The sequence below is a fragment of the Adiantum capillus-veneris genome, chromosome 22 (genome assembly GCF_014529385.1).
Source record: "Adiantum capillus-veneris isolate H3 chromosome 22, ASM1452938v2, whole genome shotgun sequence".
NCBI classification, from domain to species: Eukaryota; Viridiplantae; Streptophyta; class Polypodiopsida; order Polypodiales; family Pteridaceae; genus Adiantum; species Adiantum capillus-veneris.
Window position 1 is genome coordinate 3,585,321 of NC_140952.1, and position 25,914 is coordinate 3,611,234.

The following is a 25,914-nucleotide window of genomic DNA, read 5'->3' on the forward strand; positions in this document are numbered from 1 at the left end:
GATCTTGATGCACTGGTAGTGGAGATGCAGCAAGACCTGCACAATTTTTGGGAGGGCCAAATGCAAAATTGGCGATCTAGGTTAATCAATACGGTGGTGACTCAGCATCAAGCACAATAGCTCGTGGTGCACCAGCTTGAGCCGCCTACCAATGACAGAGGTAAGGGCATTGTGCAAGAAGGTTTTGATATTTCTGATTGGGCGAAAGCTATCGAAGAATGTGCTGAAGCCAAAGCCCGTGTCTCTCATTTGCAGCGATTCATTCATCGTCTTTGTAAGGAGAGGCGCAGGATCTGTTTTTGGGTGGAGACACTTGCTCACTCTTTTTCACTCAGTCTCCCGTCTTGTCCACCATTTTGGCCCGCTCTAAACCGATATCTGGCTCTGTATTATCCTATCCATACCCCTCTTGCTCCTTTACCCCAAGCTCCTTGGTCTGTTTCCATGCCAACACAGTTTATTCCACGGGAACCTTGGCCAGAGCAGCCTAAGATAGACCCACAGTTGATGGCGGAAGTTTACAGGGCCCATTGGCAAGATTTTCGGGGTTTCGGCTACATTGACATTTCATCATCACCAGAGCGTGAGGAGGAGCAACGACCGGAGCCTTCCACATGGAGAGGCTAAAGCTATGGGCTCGCGCAGTCCACCGTGTGTGCCAGGTGTTACGGCATAAGCCGCACACTGTGGGTCCTACGGATGTCCGGAAACTGCGGACTAGGACTTCATGCAGCCTCGGACAATTCTTCATGGGATATCATGAGACAGGACGGGCTTTGCACATACCAGTCATTGTGGGATGTGTAACTATCAATCAATATATCATTCTCATGTAATTTTGTAATCTGCTGTATATCAATGAAGAAGATGGTGTTCTGTTCCTGTGTATTGTCTTCTACTTAATTACTATGCTATTATGTATGCTAGCGAGAAGAGTGATGATAAGTGAGGAACTAATTCTTTCTCCTATGAAATGTTTCTTCTTCCTCTTCCCTACCCTCATTCCCTGCTAGCTCTCTCCACCTTCGAAGGTGTTTGAGGTCTTGGGACTGAGGCTTGGGATAGTTAATGCTTTCCACAAAGTTTATGTTATGCTCGTGATGCATGAAGCTTTGTATCTCCGTTTCATCACCTAGGTCACAAGGTTGCATCACCTAGGTCACAAGGAACACAAAGATTGTATTGTAACAAGTCTCTCCTGATGGGAGAAACTATAATACAAATGCCTATTGGAGGGGGGACCAGCTCCACATAAATCCGGTCCTCAACTGTTGTCATGTTCTCTAAACTCTCTCTTGCAAAAGTATTGTTCATGCCAAGTTAACTAGATGCTATGTTTATGTTGCTACCATCAATTAAGTTCACCCGCTATGCTCACAAAGTAATTTCATAAAAGTACATCTCTAATTTCCGCTACTCTCCAAGTTTATAGGCCATTTGCACGGCATCAACATCATTCTTCAAGTGAGGTTTTATCTCTCTCATAACATTGATGAAGTTGAGCTTGCGTTGTGTAGCATGATTAGTGTGAGGTATACCAAAATATGCTTAACTTGCCAGAGATAGGCACTCTTGAGACAAGTCCTCGATGGGATTTTAAAAATCCCACATTCACCAAGTAATTATCCTCTAGAAGAAACCTGAACTTGAACATTGCCACAAGATTTTTGTAGCTCTTTTTGGACTAAAAGTTATGCGAACAAATGGTGATTGGTTTCTTCCTGTAGTTTGCATCTGCAACAAATTCCACTTGATACACCCAACTTTTTAGCTTTTTGCTGAGTCCAAACACCTTGATGAAGGATCAACCACAATAAACAACTCTATTTAACTGATAGTGGGAAGGTATGTAGGCATTGGAATTTGTAAGACCATTGGTGAGCATTCTAGGACAACCTCCATCCGAAGTTGAGCTTTGAGACTAAAGTAGGGTCACACAAAACTTTCTTACCCTTGTAATTGTAAATGTCAATACAAGTTTTAGAGAGGGATACCTCATTTTCTCACACCTCTGCAGAATGTGTTTCATGTCTTCCGTCCTTGCAAATAAGAAATCTGCACAACTCTCTGAAATCTGAAAATAAAATTGAATCTCCTCTTTGGTGAGCCATCTACCTTCTTTGTATACATCCTTCCACACCCTAATCCTTGCTTTTTTGCTTCGCATATGAATCCTAAAGGCTAAAGGATGTTTTTGGCTTGGCGTATGCAAACCAAATTGAATCCTAAAGACTAAAATTAAGAGAGAATAACATTTTCCTTGGTGATTTTCTTTTTAAGCTAAGCCAAGCATTCCATTACCTGCAAACAAGAAGAGAAATGTAAGCTCGGGTTAACTCCTTCCAAGATTTGTACTCCTTCAGGTGGAACTTGTGCATGTTTCCCTTTATCAACAAAGCCCAGTGATCTTGAGAGGTGGTTAAGCTCTCATTATCCACTTTAGATTGCTAGTAAGCCCCTAGGGTGCTCCTTTTGGCCCCTTTGTGTCAGAGTACACTTGGGCTAAATTTTGCAATGGCAAAAAGTGTCCTGTCTTGAAGGTCTTGGCTTGGTGGGAACATGATTTTGGATCGGCAGGCAGCAATGCAGCATAGCAGTTGCATTGTGTGGTATACATTATGCCTGGAGAGAATAATTACGTAGATGAAAGGGTGAGTCCACTGAGGACGTGGAGCAATGAGGGACGGACATCTGGCGTCGCATAGATTACGAAGGCGAAGGGAAACTGCGTGTGGGTGGCTATGGAGGAGGCACGCCAGCAGGCCGCTGGCGTTGCCCCTTGCTTCTCCCCACACGTGCGCGGGCTTGTTGGCCAGGCCGCAAAGTGAAGGGGGCGCGCGCCGCGCACAGTCTCTTCTCTCTCTCTCTCTCTCTCTCTCTCTCTCACACAGGAGTCACACACACACACACACACACACACACACGTATCTGTACGCTGCCCAGTGACTTTTCACGTGATTGGCTTTTCCCTCCAGAAGTCGCATTTCACTGAGTATACAGCTTTGGGCGCTCCGGGTCTCAATGGGCTGCAGCTCGTTTCTGACCCCATCCACAGCTCTCCGCATCGTGTATGCAAGAAGCATTTTGCGCACCCATCTCCGAGGCTACTCTGGAGTCCAGAAACCTCTTCTGTATGCCCCACTTCCTAACCTGTGGAGAAAGAAAAAGACAGTGCGTTTGGTGCTTGCCGAGAGTCAGGCTCCCTCAACATCTGGCTTAACAGATGAATCTGTCTCTGATATGAGTGGCCTTGGTTCACTGCCTGTGTCGTCTTCCATCGAATTTGCCGAGTCTGTTGTCTATTCCATTGATGCAGATGGTCAGAAAAGGAGGTTGGATAAGGAAATGCGGCGGCAATCTGAACGTACCACTTACTTGTTCGCTGCAGTAGCATCCACTGTGGGGATCACATTTCTTGCTGCTGGTGCTGTTTACTACAGATTTGCATGGCAAACCCAGGTAAGCTTGTCACATTTCCATTTTGAATTCTTTGCAGAGGGTACATTGTGCATCTTATACTGATTGGAGCAATACTTGTACATGAGAGGCAATGTCGTAGCCCCTTTTTAGTATCTGTGATTCAACAATGTAGAGCCTTAGCAGTATGAATGATTTGATTAGTCAAGCCCACCGATCATAGAAGCTCTCTGAAGCTGCATTGGGTCAAGGAAGGTGCAGCATGGATAATTGGTCACGTGGAATTTATAAGATGTTGATTTGAAAACAAGCTACCATTCTTCACAGATGCTTCCTGAAGTAAGTGGTGATAGAAAGGTTGTACTCGAAAGGAATTGTAATGAGGACGTTCGGAATTAGCATTTCAGGCCAGGCAGCAGTGAGGATCAAAAACTAGATGGGTGGAAAGCTCGCATATTGGAAAACAATAATTGTGAGCAGCGGCCTGCTGCCTTCCATGCTGCTTGTGCAATTCATGCAATCAGTGTTTTGCTAATGAAACCTGCAGGCTTAAATTTTGATGGATCCGGTCTGTCTTTACACCTCTTTATGGTCGAAGTTCGTGCTCTATGTAAATGAGGAGGAAGAAGTTGATCAAAATCGCACCCCACTCATACCTGTGCCTAGCATACGCTGTTAACTAGCGTGCTTTGTTCACTGTAAATTGTGATTTCATTCCTTTTTTCATGGAACTTTCCCATGGAAAATTGGAGCAAGCAGAGTTTACATTGTCATTCAGTGTGTTACTGGATGTTGGTTGATGCCTTTGCTCATTATGCAGGGTGCTGAAATTCCATTTTTCGAGATTTTTGCAACCTTCTCACTGGCCATCGGTGCATCGGTATACACTATGTTCCTTGTTTCTCCACATTGTTAGGTCGCTGCTATTGCCAGCAGTGGTTTGAATGCGGAACGATACAGGTTGGCATGGAGTTCTGGGCTCGATGGGCTCACAAAGCTCTCTGGCATGATTCATTGTGGAGCATGCATGAAGTGAGTTGCCAGTACCTTTGCAAATACTTGAATGAAGCTTGTAAGTTTCTTTTTGGTTTGAGTGAAACTGTGATTTTTTCTTGTTTTCTCGAGGACTAGCTGAGCTCTTCTTCCTGAGTAACAAAATAATAACAAACCTCTAGTTAGTTTGAGTTTAATTGGTAGAATGACAATCGCTTTATGGTGCAGTCTCACCACCGCCCCCGGGATGGACCTTTTGAAATGAATGACATTTTTGCGATTATCAATGCTGTACCAGCTATTGCCCTGATGGCGTATGGCTTCTTTCACAAGGGACTGGTCCCTGGGCTCTGCTTTGGAGCGGTAAGCTATCTAAACTACTTATGGCTTCCAGTAGAAGGGTGTGTTTTAAATTTTGTGTTTGTGGTATTACAGGGCTTGGGTATTACTGTGTTTGGAATGGCTTACATGTTTGTACACGATGGGTTGGTACATCGGAGATTCCCTGTAGGGCCCATTGGAGATGTTCCCTACTTCCAGAAAGTAGCGGCTGCACATCAGGTACTTCTTGTTTTTATGGATGCAACATCAGCAAGGCATATTCCTTGGTATTGAAAAGTATGTGTATATAGATATGTATGTATATACAGAATGTATATGTATGTATACATACATATACATGTATGTATCTATGTATATATGTATGTGTACTTGAGACCTTGCCTTTAACTTGGATTGTTTCCCTTCCTTAAGCTCACCACTGACAAACTGCTGCTGCCACAGCTTCATCATGCTGACAAGTTCAGAGGTGTCCCATTTGGATTGTTTCTTGGACCTCAGGTCAGTTGCAAGTTTTTTTTTGCACTTGGAAAACCTTTAGTAGCCTCATTGCTTGCAGCAGGTGCGCTCATTTCTTTTTGTTCTGCTCAATGGCAGGAGCTAGAAGCGCGAATAGGAGGAGCAGAAGAATTGGAGAAAATGATACAGATTAGGAAACGGCTGCCTGCATCCAAGTAGCAGCATGTTGTGCTATGCCCAAATACAATGCCGTCCTCTTTATCAACACATGCAAAGCGAGCAATGCCTTTCAGTGCAACGATATGAGTGAGCAATGCACTGTCATTTGGGCTATTGATGGATGTACTAGCATGAAGTTGCACAGCATCTTCTGATGAAGTTAACATGGAAGAGAAGTTGCTATTGATCTGATGAAGTTATCATGGAAGAAAATTTGCTTTTGATTCGAGCAGCGAAACAGTGAGCCTTGAAATTTTGATTTGGGCCATCTTTTCAAATTGCACACAGAGTGTATACTGCGAAAATTTTGCAAAAGTAGAATCACTTCTAGAACTCCAATGCTACATGTTAAACTGTACATCATTAAACGTACATCACTTACTTGCGCTGAGAGGAATTTTTGTGAAAATCTGTTCCTTTATTGTGATGTAAACTGGATATTGCTGAGGAACTTGTGAGGTTTGGTGGTTAATCCTGAGCAAATTGTTTATTCATCTGTTGCCCACTTGTTAGTGCCCTGCAAAAAGGGATATGGCATTAGGTCGCTAGATACACTCGAAGCAACAAACGCTGGGGCTCATCCAGTTCCTCTTGCTTTCCTTCCCTGATGGACTCTTCAAGGAGGACATTACAGAAATCTGTCTTTTTTGCAATCATACCTACCAATAGATTGACTTGGCTTCGGTATCATTTGCATTGCTAGATTGCTTCTATTAGAAGGCCTGCTAGCCTGCTAACAACAAGCCCCCTGGAGAACATTCTCAACTTTAGAAGGCAAGTGGACAATAAATAGCCACTCTTCACTCAAGGGATAGCTACAGGCCTTCCGAGTGAAAACAGACCTCGTATAAACAGAAAGCTTGTTAGTGCCAATGACACTAAAGGGTATGCTACGAAATGAGGTAATTTAAACTGCTTGCATTGGAGCCTTTCGGCATACATGGATAGTCTACACCATTGATAAGCTAATAACGAAATGCATCTGGTGTATTCTTGTGACTACCTACATCTCGCTAGCACCTGAGCCACCTGGGCTCGTTTGACACCTCCTCTCTCCCAAACACACACCCACACACGACTTTTCTGCATGCTTACTCTTCCAGATCCTACGGCCCATGTCCCTGTTGTCAACTTGGTGCACGAAGCAGCTCGATAACATCTAACACAACACTCTGTACTCTACTCCTTAAGCTATCGTTGGTGGCACTTCCCCATCTTGTCAGGCACCCTAGGGGTGGTGCTCTGAGAGCATCTAGTATAGCCACCTACAGTCCCCAACCGTGATCAATGGCCCGAGGGGCGGCGCTAGAAGAGCATCCCAATCAGCCACCAAACCTGTAGTCCAACCGTCGTCAGAGGCATTAGATGTGGGATGTTTATAACTTCAGGTAGGAAACACTAAAGGTGAAGGCAATCGACGCCGGCACTATCCAAGAGAAGGCACTGTCTAACCGTAGGCAAAGGCAAGAGGCATGGGCAACTTACAATCGCAAGCGTACTACGCTGCTAGCGCTCGCAGTGTTAACCCATGGCTCTTGCTCAGGTGATGATACCTACGCCATCCAACTCTCTCAAAAGTTACTGAGGCTAGGGATTTCTTCCAGAAAGGTTCTTTTGTTACCCTCTTCTCTCTTTAAAGGTGTTCCCATCAAGAAATTTTGGAGGAGGGTTCTCTACAAGAGAGAAAAATTAGTTCTTCCATTGATAGAAGATTCAACGTTGCGTAGAAAAATAGGTTAATATTATCAAAAATATAAAAAAGTGTCACCTACTTATTCAAAACTATGTGAATCATTGAAAACAATCGTCTTTTCATTTGATGCAAGTGTCTTTTTTGTGACGCAGATGTCGATCGTTAAAAGTTACTTTCGTCGTCACTGAAATCAATGAGTCTTGCTTGGTGAGCCTCGTTATGTAACATCTATAGAATATAGCAGGACATATGCAAATTGACATTTAACATCGCGCATTGAAGGAAACAGAAGCGTGACTAATTTGGCAATGGCAGTTCTGCGTGAAAGACATATGTACATTTGAAAAATGCTATCATTTTTTTGAGAGGAGACATAGTTTAGTGTTAAGTATGGAGCCTGATTTACCCTTGTAATTTTCTGTGGTAAAAGCGCACATTTGTAAGGCCCCCATTATGAGGAGAAGCCATCGTGCGTGAAGGAAAATCACTCACTGGAAATCAAAATTTTCACGGACAAGAATCAGGGGCAACTTTAGAGGCCTCGGGGGCGGAGGCCCCTGAGACTTTTTTTTTCGCCGGGATATTATGGCCGGACGGCGGCCGGAAATTGGTCGAAAAACAATCGGTCGGTTGGCCGGTGGTCGGAAGTCAATGGCCGGTGGTCGATGGTCGGAAGTCAATGGCCGGTGGCCGGTGGCTGAATTCAAAAGCGGACTTGTCTTCTCAAGGGCGGCCACACATGGACGGATTGGAGGGTCCGATTTGGACTTATTCGCACAAGGGCGGCTACACAGGGCTGCTTCTCATAAGAGAGGGCAGCCCTATTGGCTTATAAAAGGAGGCCATTTCTACACACATTTCATAGTGTGAAGTTGATGCAACAAGGTGAGTGTGAGGTGGTGAGAGTGAAGCTAGGCGGGAGCTCCATTAAGGGTATAATCCCTTTGTAAACTACTTCTTGTTTTGAAGTACAAAAGCCATTGAGTGGCTGCTTTCCCGTGGACGTAGCCCACATTGGGTGAACCACGTATATCGTGTGTACTCTCTCTCTCTCTCTACTCTATAATCTCGTGTATGTAAATCTGTCTCTCTCCATTAAGTAATCTACTCAATTATCTATTTAGCTACGTTTTATTTCCTAACAACTGGTATCAGAGCAAGGTTTGCTCGTAGCTAAATTATCTCAAGGAAAGGATTCCTTGAATTGAGTGGGAGCTATGGTGGAGGAAGGGAAGCTCAAGATTGAGAAGTTCAACGGAAAAAACTACCAACATTGAAAGATGCAGATTGAAGACTATCTCTACCAGAAGGACCTCTATCTGCCACTAGGCGGTCTTGCAAAGAAGCCCGCAACGATGGCAGATGAAGCATGGATTGTCCTTGATCGAAAGGCACTGGGAACAATCCGGTTAAGCTTGGCGTCAACGGTGGTCTTCAATGTTTCGGACATGAAGACCACGGAGGACTTAATGAAGTCACTTAACGATTTCTACGAGAAACCATCGGCATCCAATAAGGTATTTCTTATGAAGCGCTTGTTCAATCTAAAGATGGCAGAGAATGGTTCAGTTGCAGAACACCTAAATGACTTTCACACAAATATAAATCAACTTCGATCGGTGAAAATCAATTTCGATGACGAAGTGCGAGCTCTCCTTATACTATCATCTCTACCGGATAGTTGGGACAACCTTGTGATGGCTGTAAGTAATTCTATCTCTGGTACAAATACTCTTAAGTTTGATGATGTTGTGGGTGTTCTCCTAAGCGAGGAAATACGAAGGAGAAGCACAAGAGAATCATCAAGTGCTGCATTGTCAGTGGAAACAAGAGGAAGGCCTAAGGAGAGGTTCAAAAGCCAAAAGGGTCGTGATCGCTCAAGACGGAGCAAGTCACGCACAAAGTCAGTTCTTGAATGTTGGAACTGCGGCAAGAGGGGCCACGTCAAGAAGGATTGCTGGTCCAAGAAGAAGAAGGAGACAGAGTCTCAAGACAACAAGCCAACATCGGAGGCCAATGTGGCAGGTAAAGTAGAGCAAGATGCTCTAATTCTCTCATTAGACAATGTGTCTAATTCCTGGATAGTAGATTCCGGGGCTTCATTCCATGCGACACCACACAAGCAACATTTCCAATACTACACCAAAGGTAATTTTGGGTATGTATACTTGGGAGATGATGAAGCTTGTGAGATTGTAAGCAAAGGTACAGTTTCTGTCAAAACTGCTAATGGAAATGAATGGAAGCATAAAGATGTTAGGCATGTTCGTTCTCTTCGCAAAAATTTGATCTCTACAGGACAATTGGACGATGAAGTTCACAACATTGCATTCGGAAACAAACGGTGAAAGATCTCAAAGGGATCTTTGGTGGTTGCAAAGGGTGAAAAAGTCAGTACACTTTACTTGTGTACTGTTAGCACGCAACCTTCAGCTTGTGCAGCAACTACAGAATTTGACAGTGCGGTGTGGCACTACCGACTTGGGCATATGAGTGCCAAAGGAATGCAAATCCTTCAAACAAAGAAGATTCTACCAGGTTTGAAAGAAGTGGACTTAGAGTTCTGTGAAGATTGTGTTTATGGTAAACAAAAGAGGGTAAAATTTCAAAAATCAGAAAATGAAAAAAAAAAAAACTTGAGTTGGTTCATTCTGATGTTTGGGGTCCTGCAAGTACACCATCACTTGGTGGCTCATTGTAGTATCTAACATTTATAGACGATGCGACTAGAAAAACATGGGTTTATGTCATGAAGAATAAATCCGATGTATTTTTCATATTTCAAAGGTGGAAAGCCTTTGTGGAGAATGAAACAGGTATCAAGGTTAAATGCCTCAGATCCGACAATGGAGGCGAATATTGCAGCCAAGCTTTTGAAAGCTTTTGTGCTAGCAATGGCATTCGGAGGCAAAGGAAAACCCCAAGGACACCTCAACAAAATGGGATTTCGGAAAGGATGAACAGGACAATCATGGAACGAGCACGAAGCATGCGGCTACATGCAAGCCTACCGCTTGAGCTTTGGGCGGAAGCTGTAAGTACGTCTGTGTACTTAATCAATCGGTCACCCTCAACCGCATTGGATGGGGGAGTTCCATAAGAGGCATGGACAGGTAAACCGGTGAATTATGCATTTCTCAAAGTGTTTGGGTGTGAGGCTTTCATACACATAGATAGAAGCCTAAGATCAAAGTTAGATGCAAAGTCCAAAAAGTGTTTCTTCATTGGCTATGGAGAAGGAGACTTTGGGTATCGCCTATGGAATCCTGAAGATGGTAAAATCTTAAGGAGTAGGGATGTAATTTTTAACGAACAAAATATGTACAAAGATTACTTGGAAATAAAACAAACAAAAGAAACAGGTGATGAGTACATGGAGCTTGAGGATGATGAAGACTCAAGGACTGCAAACGGTGACAATGTGCAACAACGTCAACCAAATGAGGAGCCTCAACCTATTCCCTGAAAATCTACAAGAGCAAGTAGACCTCCAGAAAGGTTTGTTCCTTCCTTCAACCATCTCTTGATCTCAGATTCTGGAGAGCCGGAATCATATGAAGAAGCTATGCAACATGAATCCAAAGAAGAATGGACGAAGAGCATGCAAGTGGAGATGGACTCACTACATCGAAACCAAACATGGGAGTTGGTTGAGTTGCCTAAAGGTAAGCGGGCACTTCAAAACAAATGGGTGTACAAGCTAAAGGAAGAAGAAGGTGGAAAGAAAAGGTACAAGTCTAGGCTTGTGGTAAAAGGTTTTTCTCAAAAGAAAGGTATTGACTTCACTGAAATATTTTCTCTTGTTGTAAAAATGAACTCAATTAGGCTTGTCTTAAGCCTTGTGGCTGCTCATGATCTAAATCTCGAGCAAATGGATGTAAATACGGCATTCCCTCACGGTGACTTAGAGGAGGAAATCTACATGCTTCAACCAAAGGGGTATGAAGTAAAAGGTAAGGAAAAAATGGTTTGCAGATTAAAGAAGAGCTTGTATGGTTTAAAGCAAGCATCAAGACAATGGTACTTGAAGTTTGATCGATGGATGTTGGATCATGGATTCACAAGATGCAACTCGGATCACTACGTCTACAGGAAGAATTTGGGAGATGGAAAATTCATCATCCTAATGTTATATGTTGATGACATGTTGATTGCAAGTGCTAACATGCAGGACATCAAAGACCTAAAAGAGGATTTGTCTAAAGCTTTTTCAATGAAAGATTTATGTGCTGCAAAGAGGATACTTGGTATGAAAATATCAAGGGATAGGACGAAGAAGACAATAAAGCTCTCTCAAGAAGATTACATTAAGAAGGTACTAGAAAGGTTTGCAATGCAAAATGCAAAACCAGTTTCTACACCTTTGGCTGGTCATTTTAAACTAACGAAGGATATGTGTCCAAAGACACAAGAGGAGCTAGCCTATATGTCTAAAGTTCCATATGCTGCAGTGGTAGGTTCTCTAATGTATGCTATGGTCTGGACAAGGCCAGACATTGCACATGCAGTGGGAGTTGTAAGTAGGTTCATGGACAACCCAGGTAAAGAGCATTGGCAAGCTGTGAAGTGGATACTTAGGTATCTAAAAGGGACAACAACAAATGCTTTGTATTTTGGAGGAACTGATATTTTTCTAGAAGGGTATGCTGATGCAGATATGGTAGGTGACAAAGATACTCGAAGGACCACTACTGGCTATGTGTTCACGGTTGGAGGCACAACAGTAAGCTGGGTTTCAAAGCTGCAGAAAGTGGTTTCACTTTCTACCACGGAGGCAGAGTATGTAGCAATGACGGAGGCAAGCAAAGAAATTATGTGGCTTCACAGATTCTTAGAAGAGCTTGGATTCAAACAAGACAATTGTGTCTTGTGCAGTGATAGCCAAAGCGCTATCCATCTTGCGAAGAACTCAGCTTTTCATTCAAGGACAAAGCACATTGAGGTGAGATATCACTTCATATGCACTCTTTTGGAAGAGGGACAACTAAAGCTAGGAAAGGTACATACAAGTGAAAATCCTGCAGACATGTTTACAAAGGTAGTCAACAAGGAGAAGTTAGGCTTTTGCTCATCTTCAATCGACATTCAAGGATAAGAAGCCAAAATGGAAAGCAGTCACAGGTTTGGTTTGGAGATCAGTCTCCAAGTGGGAGATTGTTAAGTATGGAGCCTGATTTACCCTTGTAATTTTATGTGGTAAAATCGCACATTTGTAAGGCCCCCATTATGAGGAAAAGCCATCGTGCGTGAAGGAAAATCACTCACCAGAAACCAAAATTTTCACGGACAAGAATCAGGGGCAACTTTAGAGGCCTCGGGGACGGAGGCCCCCGAGACTTTTTTTTCCGCCGGAATATTATGGCCGGACGGCGGCCGGAAAGTGGTCAAAAAACAACCGGTCGGTTGGCCGGTGGTCGGAAGTCAATGGCCGGTAGCCGGTGGCCGAATTCAAAAGCGGACTTGTCTTCTCAAGGGCGGCCACACATGGGCGGATTGGAGGGTCCGATTTGGACTTATTCGCACAAGGGCGGCTACACATGGCTGCCTCTCATAAGAGAGGGCAACCCTTTTGGCCTGTAAAAGGAGGCCATTTCTACACAGATTTCATAGTGTGAAGTTGATGCAACAAGGTGAGTGTGAGGTGGTGAGAGTGAAGCAAGGCGGGAGCTCCATTAAGGGTATAATCCCTTTGTAAACTACTTCTTGTTTTGAAGTACAAAAGCCATTGAGTGGCTGCTTTCCCGTGGACGTAGCCCACATTGGGTGAACCACGTATATCGTGTGTACTCTCTCTCTCTCTACTCTATAATCTCGTGTATGTAAATCTGTCTCTCTCCATTAAGTAATCTACTCAATTATCTATTTAGCTACGTCTTATTTCCTAACATTTAGTGCTTGGATTGTAACCTTGTATGCCTTGAGAACCTCATATTGACACCTAGTATGAGAGAAACGAGGACAAATATAGTATGGTATCAACTGTTTAGGTCTAAAGTAAAGATGCACAAAGTGCATTTACGATTGCATTACACTACATGTATTCACTACTTATGCATTTATTTCTTTAATACACCACATTAAAAAATGTCAGTATGTATTGCCTACCTACCATATGCAAAGAGTTGTATGTATAATTAACATATATAGATGTTGATCAACATCGAGTGTATAGTTTTGAAAGCATCATGCAGGTAAAGGAAATTGAAGGAGGCAATGTACAGAATTCTAAAACAAGCAAATTGATAAAGCATCAGCGGATTGCAATTTGAAATGACGTACTTTACTGACCTGAAATGTTGTACATATGTTTTTTGATTGTCCAAGCTACACGCCGATCTTTGACTCTATCTACAGAAAAGGAATGTGAATAGTTAAACATTTCATCCTGCAATTAATGAAGTGCCATAAATTGAAGATGCTAAGTATTTAGTGCACGTCATGCAAAAGTGCCATACAAAAGTATGATGGAGAGTTGGCATTATGGTCTCTCCAAAAATTATAAGAAATGGAAGTTGTGCCCTTCCCATAGCGTTTATGTGTTGCGTCAAGCAAACGCATAGTCATGGGGAGTTGGATGGAGATAACGAACCTTGCAATGTAGTCCAAGTGGAGTTACGCTTGTACAATCAAAATGTCCAGTGTTTTGAGTATATGTTCTCCTTGCTAGACACAAAATACACATTCGGATAAATACATGGCATGTAGCATATGATTAAGCTTAAAGAGAAAAGATCTAATTTTATTGCATGCACAACAGTTGGGCCTGATATGAACGTCGCAAAAAAGAAACTCGTTGAAAAAAATAACACTGAAGAGCGCTCCCATTGACTCGCTTGTTTTTGTCAACTGTTGGGTTAGCATACTTGCCAATCGTCTACAAATTTGACGAGGTTCAGCTTCTCGACAGTGGCCTTCTCTTTCTATGACATGTACGAGCTTTTCTAACAAGTCAATTTTTGGGTCTTAATATTGGCAGCGTTCTGGAGGTCACAAATACTTTTATTTTCCGAGTGAAGGTGGAGTTTGTGATATATTTTGTCTTTGTTTGTTACTCTTAATATTTGAAGGTACGATTTTGGTCTTTGTTAATTATAAAATGTGTAACTACTTGGGTTCTTGGTTAATTTGTTGTGAAAGAGTCGAGACTTTTTCAAGGTGCTTTTGTTGAAGAAAGGAATTCAATATTATTCTTGGTTATTGAAATTTGTCAAGGTAGCGGGATCGATGTCCTTTATATTACATGTACGAGCTTTTCATGGTGCTGTTTTTACTTGATTCTTATGAGATTGCTCTTTTCGGCTTTTTTGCAAACACCACTAGCGCTACTCCTACTGGCAGCTTCTATGTTTTATTCATTAGTTTGCGAGATGCCCCTGACGTGAGGCCTTCCATCCACCTTCCATCTAGTGTTTCTCACCTTTCAAAAGTAACATTCAAGTCTTGAACTTAGAGCCGCTGGGATTACAGCTTCCACGTTGACGCTGTAACCAACCGAGCACTCAGGTGAAGTTGCATTGTTGTCCTCCGCTTAATTCCTCTTCATTATAATAAAAAACTCATTTGACTCACCTCTCTGTCACCGTGAGCCACCTAACGCCTGGCGTGTCGTTGTTGAATGCTCCTGCTCCTGCTGTTGTCGCGCAAAATCTGCACGGCACGCTTTCGCTGCCCACCACCTGGACTCGCATGCTGTCCCTCGCCTAGCATCACCGAAGATTCCCTCTTTTTTTCGAATTAATCCTAGATGGTACCCCCTACTTTATCTCGCTCTATGATCTGGTACGAGTCTCACAGCTCCCTCGTCTCTCCCTCATCGTCTCAGTTGCAGCACATTGTTTATTTTTCTTGTAGACGGCATGCTGCTTCTCCTGGTCGCCCTCGTGATTTGTCAACTCTCGCAGGTGACATCCTCCTCTTACTCTGCGTCATCCCTTGCCAATGCTCCAATCACCTTCTTCTTCACACTATGCTCCTTTGTCTTTGGTGGTCTCACGATACTGTTCCACGATGCTATTCCTCTACAAACACCACTAGCACTACTTTATCTCGCTCTGCATATCTACTCCGAGTCTCACTACTCCCTCGTCAACCTTCCTTGTTTCAGTTGTTGCAGCACGTTGTTTATTTGGCTTGCAGACGGCGCACTGCTTCTCCCCTCCCGGTCGCCCTCATGATCGTCAACTCCTGTAGGCGACGTCCTTCTCGTCCTCTGTGTCGGCCCTTGAGAGTGCTCCGATCACCTTCTTCTTTGCGCTTTTCTCCTTTGTCTCTGGTGGTCGCGCAATGCTATTCCACGATGCTATTCCTCTACAAACACCACTAGCACGTACTACTTTATCTCGCTCTGCATATCTTCTCCAAGCCTCACTACTCCCTCGTCAACCTTCCTTGTCTGAGTTGCAACACGTTGTTTATTTGGCTTGTAGAAAACACATTGCTTCTCCCCTCCCGGTTGCCCTCATGACTCGTCAACTCCCGCAGGCAATGTCCTCCTCCTCCTCTGTGTCGGCCCTTGAGAGTGCTCCAATCAACTTCTTCTTTGCGCTTTGATCCTTTGTGTCTGGTGGTCGCGTGATTCTATTCTCCTTTTGTAGCTGTTCACTCGCCTTTTAACTACAAGTCGACCTTCATATATAAACATTGCTCCTTTTTACTTGTTAACACAATTGTCATGTAGTCGCTTGAGTAGCAGGATTAATTGCAGAAGAACTGAGAATACATCACAGGATGAGAAGGTAGTAGGGTCCACCATAGATTAGAGGATGAGAAGGCAGTAGGGTCTCTCTCTCTCTCTCTCTCTCTCTCTCTCTCTCTCTCTCTCTCTCTCTCTCTCTCTCTCTCTCTCTCTCTCTCTCTCTCTCTCTCTCTCTCTCTCTCTCTCTCTCTCTCTCTCTTAGATAGAGACAAACCTGCTGCTTCTGGGGAACCTGCGAACTGCCTGTGGAGAAGTTCAAAGTGCTTCTGAGCGCAATTGAGCAATGTAGACTCGCACAACTTTTTTTAATTTGATTTAGTTTGGTAGCTTTTCATGGCAGCGTAGAGCTTTTGACGGCAGTGTTTTTTTAATTTTTATTTTAATGTAATGCCACGTGGTGGCTTTTGCGTTCAGATACTGGAAAGAGAGCCTTGCGCTCACCAAGTAAAAAATTCACAAAATTATCATCTATTGGTAGAATTTGAAGCTTTTGACGCTTCCAATGTGTCCGAAGTGTCTAAAAACTTAAAAAACAAATATGTATATGTCTTATTCTGATACATGGAGAGGGAGAAAAACCCAAAAAACCACTAAGAAAGTGATGTTTGATGAATGGCACGTAATGCACAGTTTGCCAAAAACATATATTTATATATATACATGTGTATACACACACATATATATACATGTATATATATGTGTGTATATATTTTTGGAGAACGGCGCACAAATGTCATTCCAAATTTTTTTACAGTGACCTCGGTGCATTATTCATCAAAAACCTATATATGCATGTATATATATGTGTGTGTGTGTGTGTGTGTGTGTGTGTGTGTGTGTGTGTGTGTGTGTGTGTGTATACACATATATAATATATATATTTATATATATAGATGTGTGTGTGTGTTATATGTATATATATCTGTTATGCTTATATATAAATATATATGTTTTTGGCAAACATTGGAGAACGACGTGCAGAGACCATTCCAATTTTTTTTGGAGTAGCCTCTGTGTGCCATTCGTCAAAAATCACTTTTATTGGTATTTTTAGGTTTTCTCCCTCTTCAGGTGTCAGAACGAGATATGTAGATGTTCGTTTTCTAAATTTTTGGGTGCTCCGAACTGTTTGGAGGTGTTAAAAGCTTCAAATTCTACCATTAGATGATAGTTTTAAGAAAAAAATTTATTTTAGAGATGACGAAAATAATTTCAAATGAGCGGCATCTACGTCACAAAAAAGACACTTGCATTGAATGAAAAAGTGATCGTTTGGTTCACTTTTCTGTCTAGTTGTCTTTTTGGACGTACTCAATAAGTGCGATTGTATTTTTAAGCAGTTTCTAGAGAGAGAAATAGAATTTCTTACAAGACCCTCCAAATGACCTCTGAAATTTTCTAATGCAAGGCTATTTGGTTCCTTTCATTTGGCAAGGGCCTCTCATGAAGAATTCATTTGGCATATGCATCCCCACTATTTGGTTCCTTTCCTTTGGCAACGGCCTCTCATGAAGAATTCATTTGGCGGCAACCCATGGTCCCCCGTCTACTTCCCTCGATGAGAGGATCTTTATGCTCTTCTTCTCTCTCAAACTATTTGTCTTCCTTCCTTCTATCCAAAATCCATAAATCTACTTTTGTAGGCCCCCATTTATTCCTACAAAGGCTATGTTTTGGAGAATGCCTCCAAGTGGCTTCATGTACAACTCTTCCCTGCACTTTTATTAAAAAACCCAAGTACACGTCAAAGATTTGACTCACTTTTCTTGAACTTAACTTCGATCTCAATTCCTCCTAATGTTATTCTCTTCGCTTTCAATGTGGAATCACTCTACATAAGCACCCCAATCTGTGAAGGATATGAGGCTCTTAAAAGACCCATCCAATGCCCCTTTTTCTCTCTCCTAAAGTCAACTTCATTCTCTCTTTTGCCTTGCTTATTTTTAATCATCATTACCTATCCTCCAATGGTAAGTTATGGCATCAAAATCAAAGGGACCACAATGGAATCAAATCAAAGAGGTTGCAAATGGTTGTGTATGCATGTCTCTTTCTATCCTTTTTGGAGGATAGCATTGACCTCGTTTGTTCCCCTTTCATCCTTGATTTTAGCTTTATAGATGATGCTTTTGGTGTCTAGGAAAACCCTCCTTATAGTTTGAACAAACTTCTCCTACTCTATGGACACCCTTGCCATGAACATATTGAGATCTCTCCCTTCATCTCCACACATGAAGCCTTTATTTTGGACATACATTTTTAAAAGATCCCCTTTTTCCACTAATGGTCTTCTAAAAACCCATTTCCACCAAAAAAAACTCTTACAATTACATTCCTTGGCAATCTTGACACCCTACACACCAAAAAAATTGTCTTTATCCTATTGAAGCTCAAAACATACATTATAAGAGAAAGCTCCCTCTTGGGCTTTACCTCTATATGCAACCTCTTTTCCTCTAAATTAAGGGCAAAAGGTTATCCTTCCTCACCCATGGATGCTTGTATTCTCTACATCTTGTATGCGTTTAGACCCTCTCCCCTCCAAAGAAACCATAAATCAAACCCTCACCAACCATTGTCAAAATACCCTTTTTGTGTGAGGACATGGATCCTCACCTCTACACATGTGTACTCCCTTATAGGCCACTTGGCCACCTTTAGGAGACCCCTTGAAAATTGATGCTTAGGCCGACTTGCCAAGGCCTTGGCCCCTTGGTCCTACCCTTGTCATATCATTACTCCCCCTTGAAAGAGAGCATATATCCTTGAAAACACAAATGCAACATCTCTTTGCAAGAATATCAACGTGTCTCTAATCAAAACATGCGTCAAGTGAATTGATCCACGTGATAAGTACCAAAGTGTTAAAGTTTAGGCTGGGTAGGGCAATTTTTTGGGATTGCTATATAAGCAACCCCTTGCCTCCACTGTATACACATGCAATTATTCATTGCCAAGGTTGATTGGTTCAGAAGACTCTCTCTCTCTCTCTCTCTCTCTCTCTCTCTCTCTCTCTCTCTCTCTCTCTCTCTCTCTCTCGTGCTCACTCCCCTTGGTCTCTACGCTTTCGCATCGTCGACGTTGACATGGTATTAGAGTAGGTGGCTTGAATCCCTTGGCGTGGAGGAGTAGTCTGGAGACGAAGAAGCAGCAGCGTTTTAAAACGCTGTCCTCCCCCCCCCCCCCCCCCCCCCCTTCCCAAGCCCCCGCCTCCCTCTCTTGCCGGTGATCCACAGGATCTCTTTCCCCATTTTCGTTTTGAGATGCTCCGCCAGTTCAGCAGCAACCCCCCCCCCGGGTGCATTTTGAAATGCAGGGCCAACGGCCTAGCTTGGTGCAACGTTTTTGTGGCCCCTTAGCCCGATGAGCGTTTTGAGACGTTGAGGCATTGGAGGCAGTTTTGCATGCTTTTCGAGATGCACGGAGAGAAGGGGGCTGCAACATGCACCAACTGGGAACTACATTTTGAAACGCTAGGCAACAAAGTAGAAAATAGCGACACAGTTTTGCGTGCATTTTGATAGGCTCTCCTATTGATCCCTCCCCTCCCCTCCCCTTGTTTCCAAGATATCGTTTTGAAATGCCATTAGCCGAGATGTTTCGGAGGTGGGGACGGAAGTGCCAAAGGTCCTTGGAAGGAGTTTCTGGAGCAGCTTAAGGACGACCATTTGAGATGCCATCCCGGCAATGTGAAGCCCCAATACATGCAACATTTTGATATGCAAAAGGAAAAAGGGGCCTGGACAATTGTGGAGGTCAATCTTATGGTAAATTTCTTGTGGCTTGGGATTCATGCGGCCACCTTTGGAGTGCAAAAAGGTACCAGATTACCAGTTCTTTGCAACTTCATCATGGCCTTCCCTTTCTCGAGCACGCCGAACAACAACAATCAAAAGCAAACAAAAGCTATGGATAATGGATCCTCAACCATCCATTTAGCAGCCTATACACCGGCTCAGTTCTCAAGGAACCTGACAAATTGTTTGGCTCGAGTTCGTGAAGTCAAAAGAAAATGGAGGAGTTTGCTAGAGGACAATGGCAAAGGTCAGTTGGACATGGATGGCAGTACCACTACTCAATTAGCTGCCTCGGTACCCGAGAGGTACGACCACAATTGTTATGATTGTGATTCGATGCTTTGGCTTGGGAGTCGAAAGCCAAAGGCAAAAGCAGGAATTCACTTGAAGAAAAATTCAAAGACAAGCTTGACAGAGATTACAATAATAAAGATTTGACACAGGAGATCGGCATGGCACTCGTGGCGGTGGCCATAGTGGCCTCGACATCAGATTTTTAGTCAAATGACAGGTGTCACCACTAGCTTCAGCAGAGAGAGGCTTGTGAGTGGCAGAGAGGGGCAAGCAATGCTCCCTATAATTAATTTGGACCCTTGTGTTGGAGTTCAAGTTATTGGCATTTGGATTCGTCGATCGGAGTTAAATGCACATGCATCTGGCAGGGAATAAATCAAATGTAATGGAAATGGCCTATGAAATTTGAGAATAGCGGAATTTAGAGAATTAGAGTGAGCATTTTGTGAGATTACTTTGAGAACATAGAGGGTGAACTTACTTGATGGTAGCAACATAAACATAGTAAATACTTAATTAACTTGGCATGAACAATAATTTTGCACAAGAGAGAGTATTAGAGAACATGACAATAGTTGAGGACCGGATTTACTTGGAGCCAGTCCCCCCTCCAAAAGGTGTTTGTATTATAGATTCTCCCATCAAGAGAGACTTGATACAATATAATATTTGTGTTCCTTGTGGCATAGGTGATGCAATGAATATGGAAAGCTTCATGCATCACAAGCATAACATAAACTTTGCAAAAAGCATTAACTATCCCAAGCTTCAGTCCCAAGGCCTCAAACACCTTCGAAGGTGGAGAGAGCTAGCGGAGAATGAGGGTAGGGAAGAGGAAGAAGAATCATCGAGGGGAGAAAGAAATAGTTTCTCACTTATCATCACTCTTCTTGCTTAGCATAGCATAATAGCATAGTAATGAAGATGAAGAAGATGGAAAGATTAAGCATTGAAGCATGGCTCTTGGTTGGATTTGCATTCCATAGCCAAGAGTGTTGGATTATGCTCTCAACTTCTCAACAAGCTTGTAGAAGGAGATGGAGCTCTTGCACTTTGCACTCCACATGGATTAAGCATTGAAGCATGGCTCTTGGTTGGATTTGCATTCCATAGCCAAGAGTGTTGGATTATGCTCTCAACTTCTCAACAAGCTTGTAGAAGGAGATGGAGCTCTTGCACTTTGCACTCCACACAATGAGAGAGAGAGAGAGTGTGTGTGTGTGTGTTTGTGTGTGTGCGCGTGCGAGAGTATACCCCCTCTCATGCTTGGTCCACCTCTCTCTCTCTCTCTCTTATTATTATTTAATTATATCATTTGGACATCTGTCCTCTTGGAGAGAAAGAACTTAATTATTTATTTTATGCATCTAAATTCTCATTGGATCCCTTTAAAATCTATCCAATAGGATTCAATCACATCATGAAGGCCACATGGGGAGGATCTTGACATGTGTCTTTTATGCTTCTTAAGATATCATATTTGAATTGAACAGTTCAAGCACCTTAGTCATTTAAGCATGAAAATGGTTTATACCTCTTGAGAGATCATTTTTGAATTGAACACTTCAAGAACCTTATTCATTTAAGCATGAAAAGCACCTCAAGCTTGGGCAAAGTTCCCACAAACACTTTAAGCACTTTATTTAGCAAGCACGACAAGCACATCATACTTGGGTAGGATTCCCACCTCAAGGTCAGCCCTAGCTTGCTTAAGGTCAAATGACTTCTTAACACTAACTTTTGGAGGACTTTAATGAAGCTAACCCTAGGTAAGGTCTTTAAGCTCCATTATGTAGCATTGCTCTTTAACATACCATATCTCATTTGGACTCCTTTGCCCCATGTTAAGACAGATCCATAAGCACATGTCTATATTCTAACCCTTGTTCCCGTTTATTCTCCCACATTAACTGATCAATTAAATATGAGAAAATCATTTGGGTTGGTTAGATATTAGATTTTATGACATTACCTCTCTCTTGAAATCATAGTCATCCTCGACTATGAGGTAGAAGAGATAAAGTCTTAGTCATTAGTCTACGTTTCTTAGAGGGTAGAGGATCCCTTTTCACCCTACGACATCATTTGAGAATGGATGACTAGTCCATTTGGTGCTTGGAGATGTAGTGTAACATTTAATGGTCTAAAAACTTATGTGTAGCGGAAATTAGCATGAACATAGTGGGCATTTCATTAGAATATATTCCTAATGAGAATTACAAGAGTGCTTGGGTGGAGAGAGCAACAAAAAGCATAACACCTAGTTAGATAGCATCAACAATACTTTCAAAAGAGAGAGAAATTAAGCTATTGACAACAGTTGAGGACCGGATTTGCATGGAGCCGGTCCCCCCTCCAAAAGGCTTTGTATTATGGTTTCTCCCATCAAGAGAGACATTGCACTATACAATTCTTTGTGTTCCTTCAAGACTAGCTAGTGCAATGAAGATGAAAGCTTCATGCACTAAGCAAAACACTTAACAAACACAACTTTAATTATCCCCGTTCTCAGACCCAAGACCTCATACACCTTCGAAAATGGTGAGAGCTAGCAGGGTATGAGAGTAGATTGAGAGGAAGAAGGAGTATCTTACGAGAAAGATGTACATCTCCTCACATAATCACTCATATTAGCATAGCTTTAGCTTAGTAATTAGCTTGGTAGAGGATATGAGCATGCATTGAAGCTTGGCTCTTGGTTGGATTTGCATCCACAAGCCAAGAGTGTGTCGATGTAGGCTTCTATCTCACAAGCTTGGAGTAGGTGATGAGCTCTCCATTAAAGCTTGGGAAGAGATAGTCTTCTCTTTCTTCACACATGAGATTGTGTGAGTGTGTGTGTGATAATGCCTTGTAAAAATCAGCCCCCTCTCTCTCTCTTGGGCGAGCCCTCTTACTATTTGCTCTTGCTGAGCCCTCATTGGCTCTCCCCAAGTCAAGCCAATGACTATTAAGCAACATAAGCGATAGCCTTCTGACATGTGTCCCCCTTTCCCCTTTTGTGAGAGATTTAGGTAATTAAATAATTAAACTAAACTCTCATTGGACCCCTTTGCCTCCTGGCCAATAGGAATCAGGCAAGCCATTGGGCTCCTGAATGCTCATTGGACCCCTTGTGAGACTGCCCAATAATCTTCTAGGAGACTTAATTCTCATTGGTTTCTTTTATTAAATGTTTTTAAATTAATTAAACTAGATTTACTCTAGCTTAATTCTCGTTGGTCCACTTCAAGGGTCATCCAATAGAAATTGGGCACACCTTGTGGGCATCTCGCCTAGGGAGCTAACATGTGTCCCTCATTCCCTTTGTGTAAAGGGAGCCTGTGTGTGTGTGTGTGTGACTTTCTCTCTCATCCCCTACTCTCAAGGCTCGCCCCTTCCCATGTAGGGATATGCAAAGACTTTTTAGTCACACACAAAGCATCCAATTTCCCCTAGGTTTGACCTTTGGACACAACCTTTGAATTTTGGAACCTTAGCATTTTGGAAGTCTTAATGGGCCGAACCTTAGGGTCTTTTTAGCCCATTGTTGCACATGGCTCTTTTGCAGATGCCCCCCCCCCCAGTTGGATCCCTATTTCCTCTCCTTTGGATCCCTACTGTGTCCGGTCTACTAGCTTAACCAATATTCTAGCTTTTTCTCCCCTAGCACTTCTCCACATTAAATGATCAGTTTAATATGAGAAAATCATTTAGGAGAATTAGATATTGATTATTATGACATTACCTCTCTCTTGAAATCATAGTCATCCTCGACTATGGTGTAGAGAAGATAAAGAATATTCATGAGTCCTTTTCTTAGCGGGTAGAGGGATCCCTATGTTACCCTATGACATCATTCCACAATGGATGACTAGTCCATTTGGCGCTTGAGAGCCTGAGGCTCCCGCAAGCATGTCTGCACATTAGTCCTATCAATATTCCATAGTAGAGTGACAAGCTCTACTTGGTGTTTGGGAGACGTCGTCTCCGCAAACTTGATCTAAGCAGGCATACTACTTCATTTTTGTGCACAATAAAGAAAAAGAGAGTCTTATAAGACAAAAAACTTTGTTCATTTTTAACATTTTTTACATTTGCTTACTCTTGGGAAGCATTGTAAGCATTGACAAGGTTTAGGTTATCCTTTAATTGTATGCCTTGCATCCATCTAGTATCTTCAAAAGGATAATTCTTAAGATATCGTCGGATAGTCTTACCGCCTCTTAATACCTTGTCTTCATGTCGGAGAATGGACTCAGGCTGCAACACCTCCTCTTGGTCCTCGATCTCCGGTGGGTCTTTAATAGTTGGTTCTTGAGGTGGCTCTCCTTTGTAAGGCTTTAATAGGTTCACATGGAAAGCATTGTGTATGAGCCAATGATTGGGCAACTTGAGTTGATAGGCCATCTCGTTGATTGGCCTAAGAATCTGGAAGGGACCATAGTACCTTTTTGCTAGTTTAGCATAGTACTTTTGGTGGCCCGTAGGATTCTTGCCCGTCGTGTGTCTTAATCAAGCCTTGGGAAACTTTAACAAGACCCAATCGTTTTGTTTAAAGGCTTGGGCTCTTCTGTGCTTGTCAGCAACAACATTTTGCCTTTGCTGTGAGATAGAGATAGTATCCTTAATCTTTTGAAAAGATTCTTGTAGGTCTCGGCTATACTCATCTGTAGCGAAGATCTTCCCATGTACCTTAAGTAGCAAGGGACTTTTTAATCTTCCCTCAATTACCTCGAAAGGTGCTTTTCCCGTGGAAGTATGTAAAGTATTATTGTAAGCATACTCCACTAAGGGTAAGTACTTCTCCCATTGGGATCTTTGATCTACTTCCGTTACATAGGCTTTTAGTAGATCGAGAATTGTTAGGTTAGCTATTTCACTTTGGCCATCTGTTTGTGGATGATAGGCCGAAGAGAAGTTTAACCTTGTTCCTAAATTCTCAAAGAGACCCTTCTAGAAATTACTGGTCATTCTAGGATCTCTATCCGACACTATGGACATTGGCAAGCCATGGTACTTGAAAATTTGTGAAATGAAGAGGGTTGCCATTTGATGGGCTTTGATAGTCTTTTTGACAGGTATAAAATGAGCTTGTTTACTGAACCTGTCTACTATCGTCCATATTCCCGTATTCCCATGGATAGACTTAGGCAATCCAAAGATAAAATCCATGGATATGCTCTCCCATGGTGAATTAGGGATTGGCAAGGGTTGAAGCAATCCAAGTTGCTTCCCTCTATCAAATTTTGTCTTTTGGCATACCACACATTTAGAAACATACTCTTGTATGTTTACTTTCATGGTAGGCCAATAGAAATGTGTTTCAATTCCCTTTAAGGTAGACTGAATCCCTCTATGCCCCGCATAAGGTGGAGCATGAGATTCATACATTACTTTCTCACGTAGTGAGTTAGTAACACATAGTCTATTGCCATAGAGAAGATAACCATCTTGTAAAGTAAATGGTTCTTCTTTCTTCCCTAATGCAAGGGCTGAAATCACATCTTTAAAATCGGGATCAATAGCATACTCATCTATCATTGAAGATAGATCATTGTGAGTTGCTATGGAAACCGCATTCACTCTCGGTCATCTTGAGAGTGCATCAACTACTTGATTATGCTTGCCAGCAATGTGAGCAATATGAAAATGAAATTGCGAAACGAAATTTTCCCACCTCATTTGTTTGTCGGAGAGCTTGGTCTGCGTCATGAAGTACTTAAGACTATGGTGATCCGTTCGCAGAATGAAAGGAGTCCCCAATAAATAGTGCTTCCATGAGTCTAAGGCATGTAGAACTTCAAGGAGTTCCTTTTCGTATATGCCTAGAGCTTGCTCAACAGGGTCGAGCCTTCGACTCTCATATCCTATGGCGTGCCCTTCTTGGAGCAAAACAGCTCCAAGGCAATCACCACAAGCATCACATTGGACCTCAAATGGTTTTGAGAGATCCGGTAGTGTAAGCACAGGTTGAGAGATAAGCTTTTCTTTAAGCTTTTCGAAAGCATTGTTCTCCTTAGCAGACC

General features: G+C 42.5%; 1 protein-coding gene across 1 annotated transcript; it reads left to right on the plus strand.

The window, feature by feature from the left end:
- The first annotated feature begins 2,886 nt into the window (after positions 1–2,886).
- LOC147428855 (beta-carotene hydroxylase 2, chloroplastic-like) lies at positions 2,887–5,665 on the plus strand. The gene is made up of 7 exons (XM_086495189.1): positions 2,887–3,459; positions 4,238–4,297; positions 4,378–4,449; positions 4,639–4,773; positions 4,846–4,971; positions 5,194–5,250; positions 5,347–5,665. The coding sequence occupies exons 1-7, from the start codon at positions 3,022–3,024 to the stop codon at positions 5,425–5,427; spliced, it is 969 nt and encodes a 322-aa protein (XP_086351315.1). The 5' UTR covers positions 2,887–3,021; the 3' UTR covers positions 5,428–5,665.
- Positions 5,666–25,914: the final 20,249 nt, after the last annotated feature.

What these genes read in the sequence shown, in the direction of transcription:
- LOC147428855 (XM_086495189.1), top strand. Translation starts at nt 3,022, where the DNA reads ATGGGCTGCAGCTCGTTTCTGACCCCATCCACAGCTCTCCGCATCGTG. An exon ending in CTGGGCTCTGCTTTGGAGCG is followed by an intron (nt 4,774 to 4,845) that starts GTAAGCTATCTA and finishes GTGGTATTACAG; the next exon opens with GGCTTGGGTATTACTGTGTT. An exon ending in GATTGTTTCTTGGACCTCAG is followed by an intron (nt 5,251 to 5,346) that starts GTCAGTTGCAAG and finishes GCTCAATGGCAG; the next exon opens with GAGCTAGAAGCGCGAATAGG.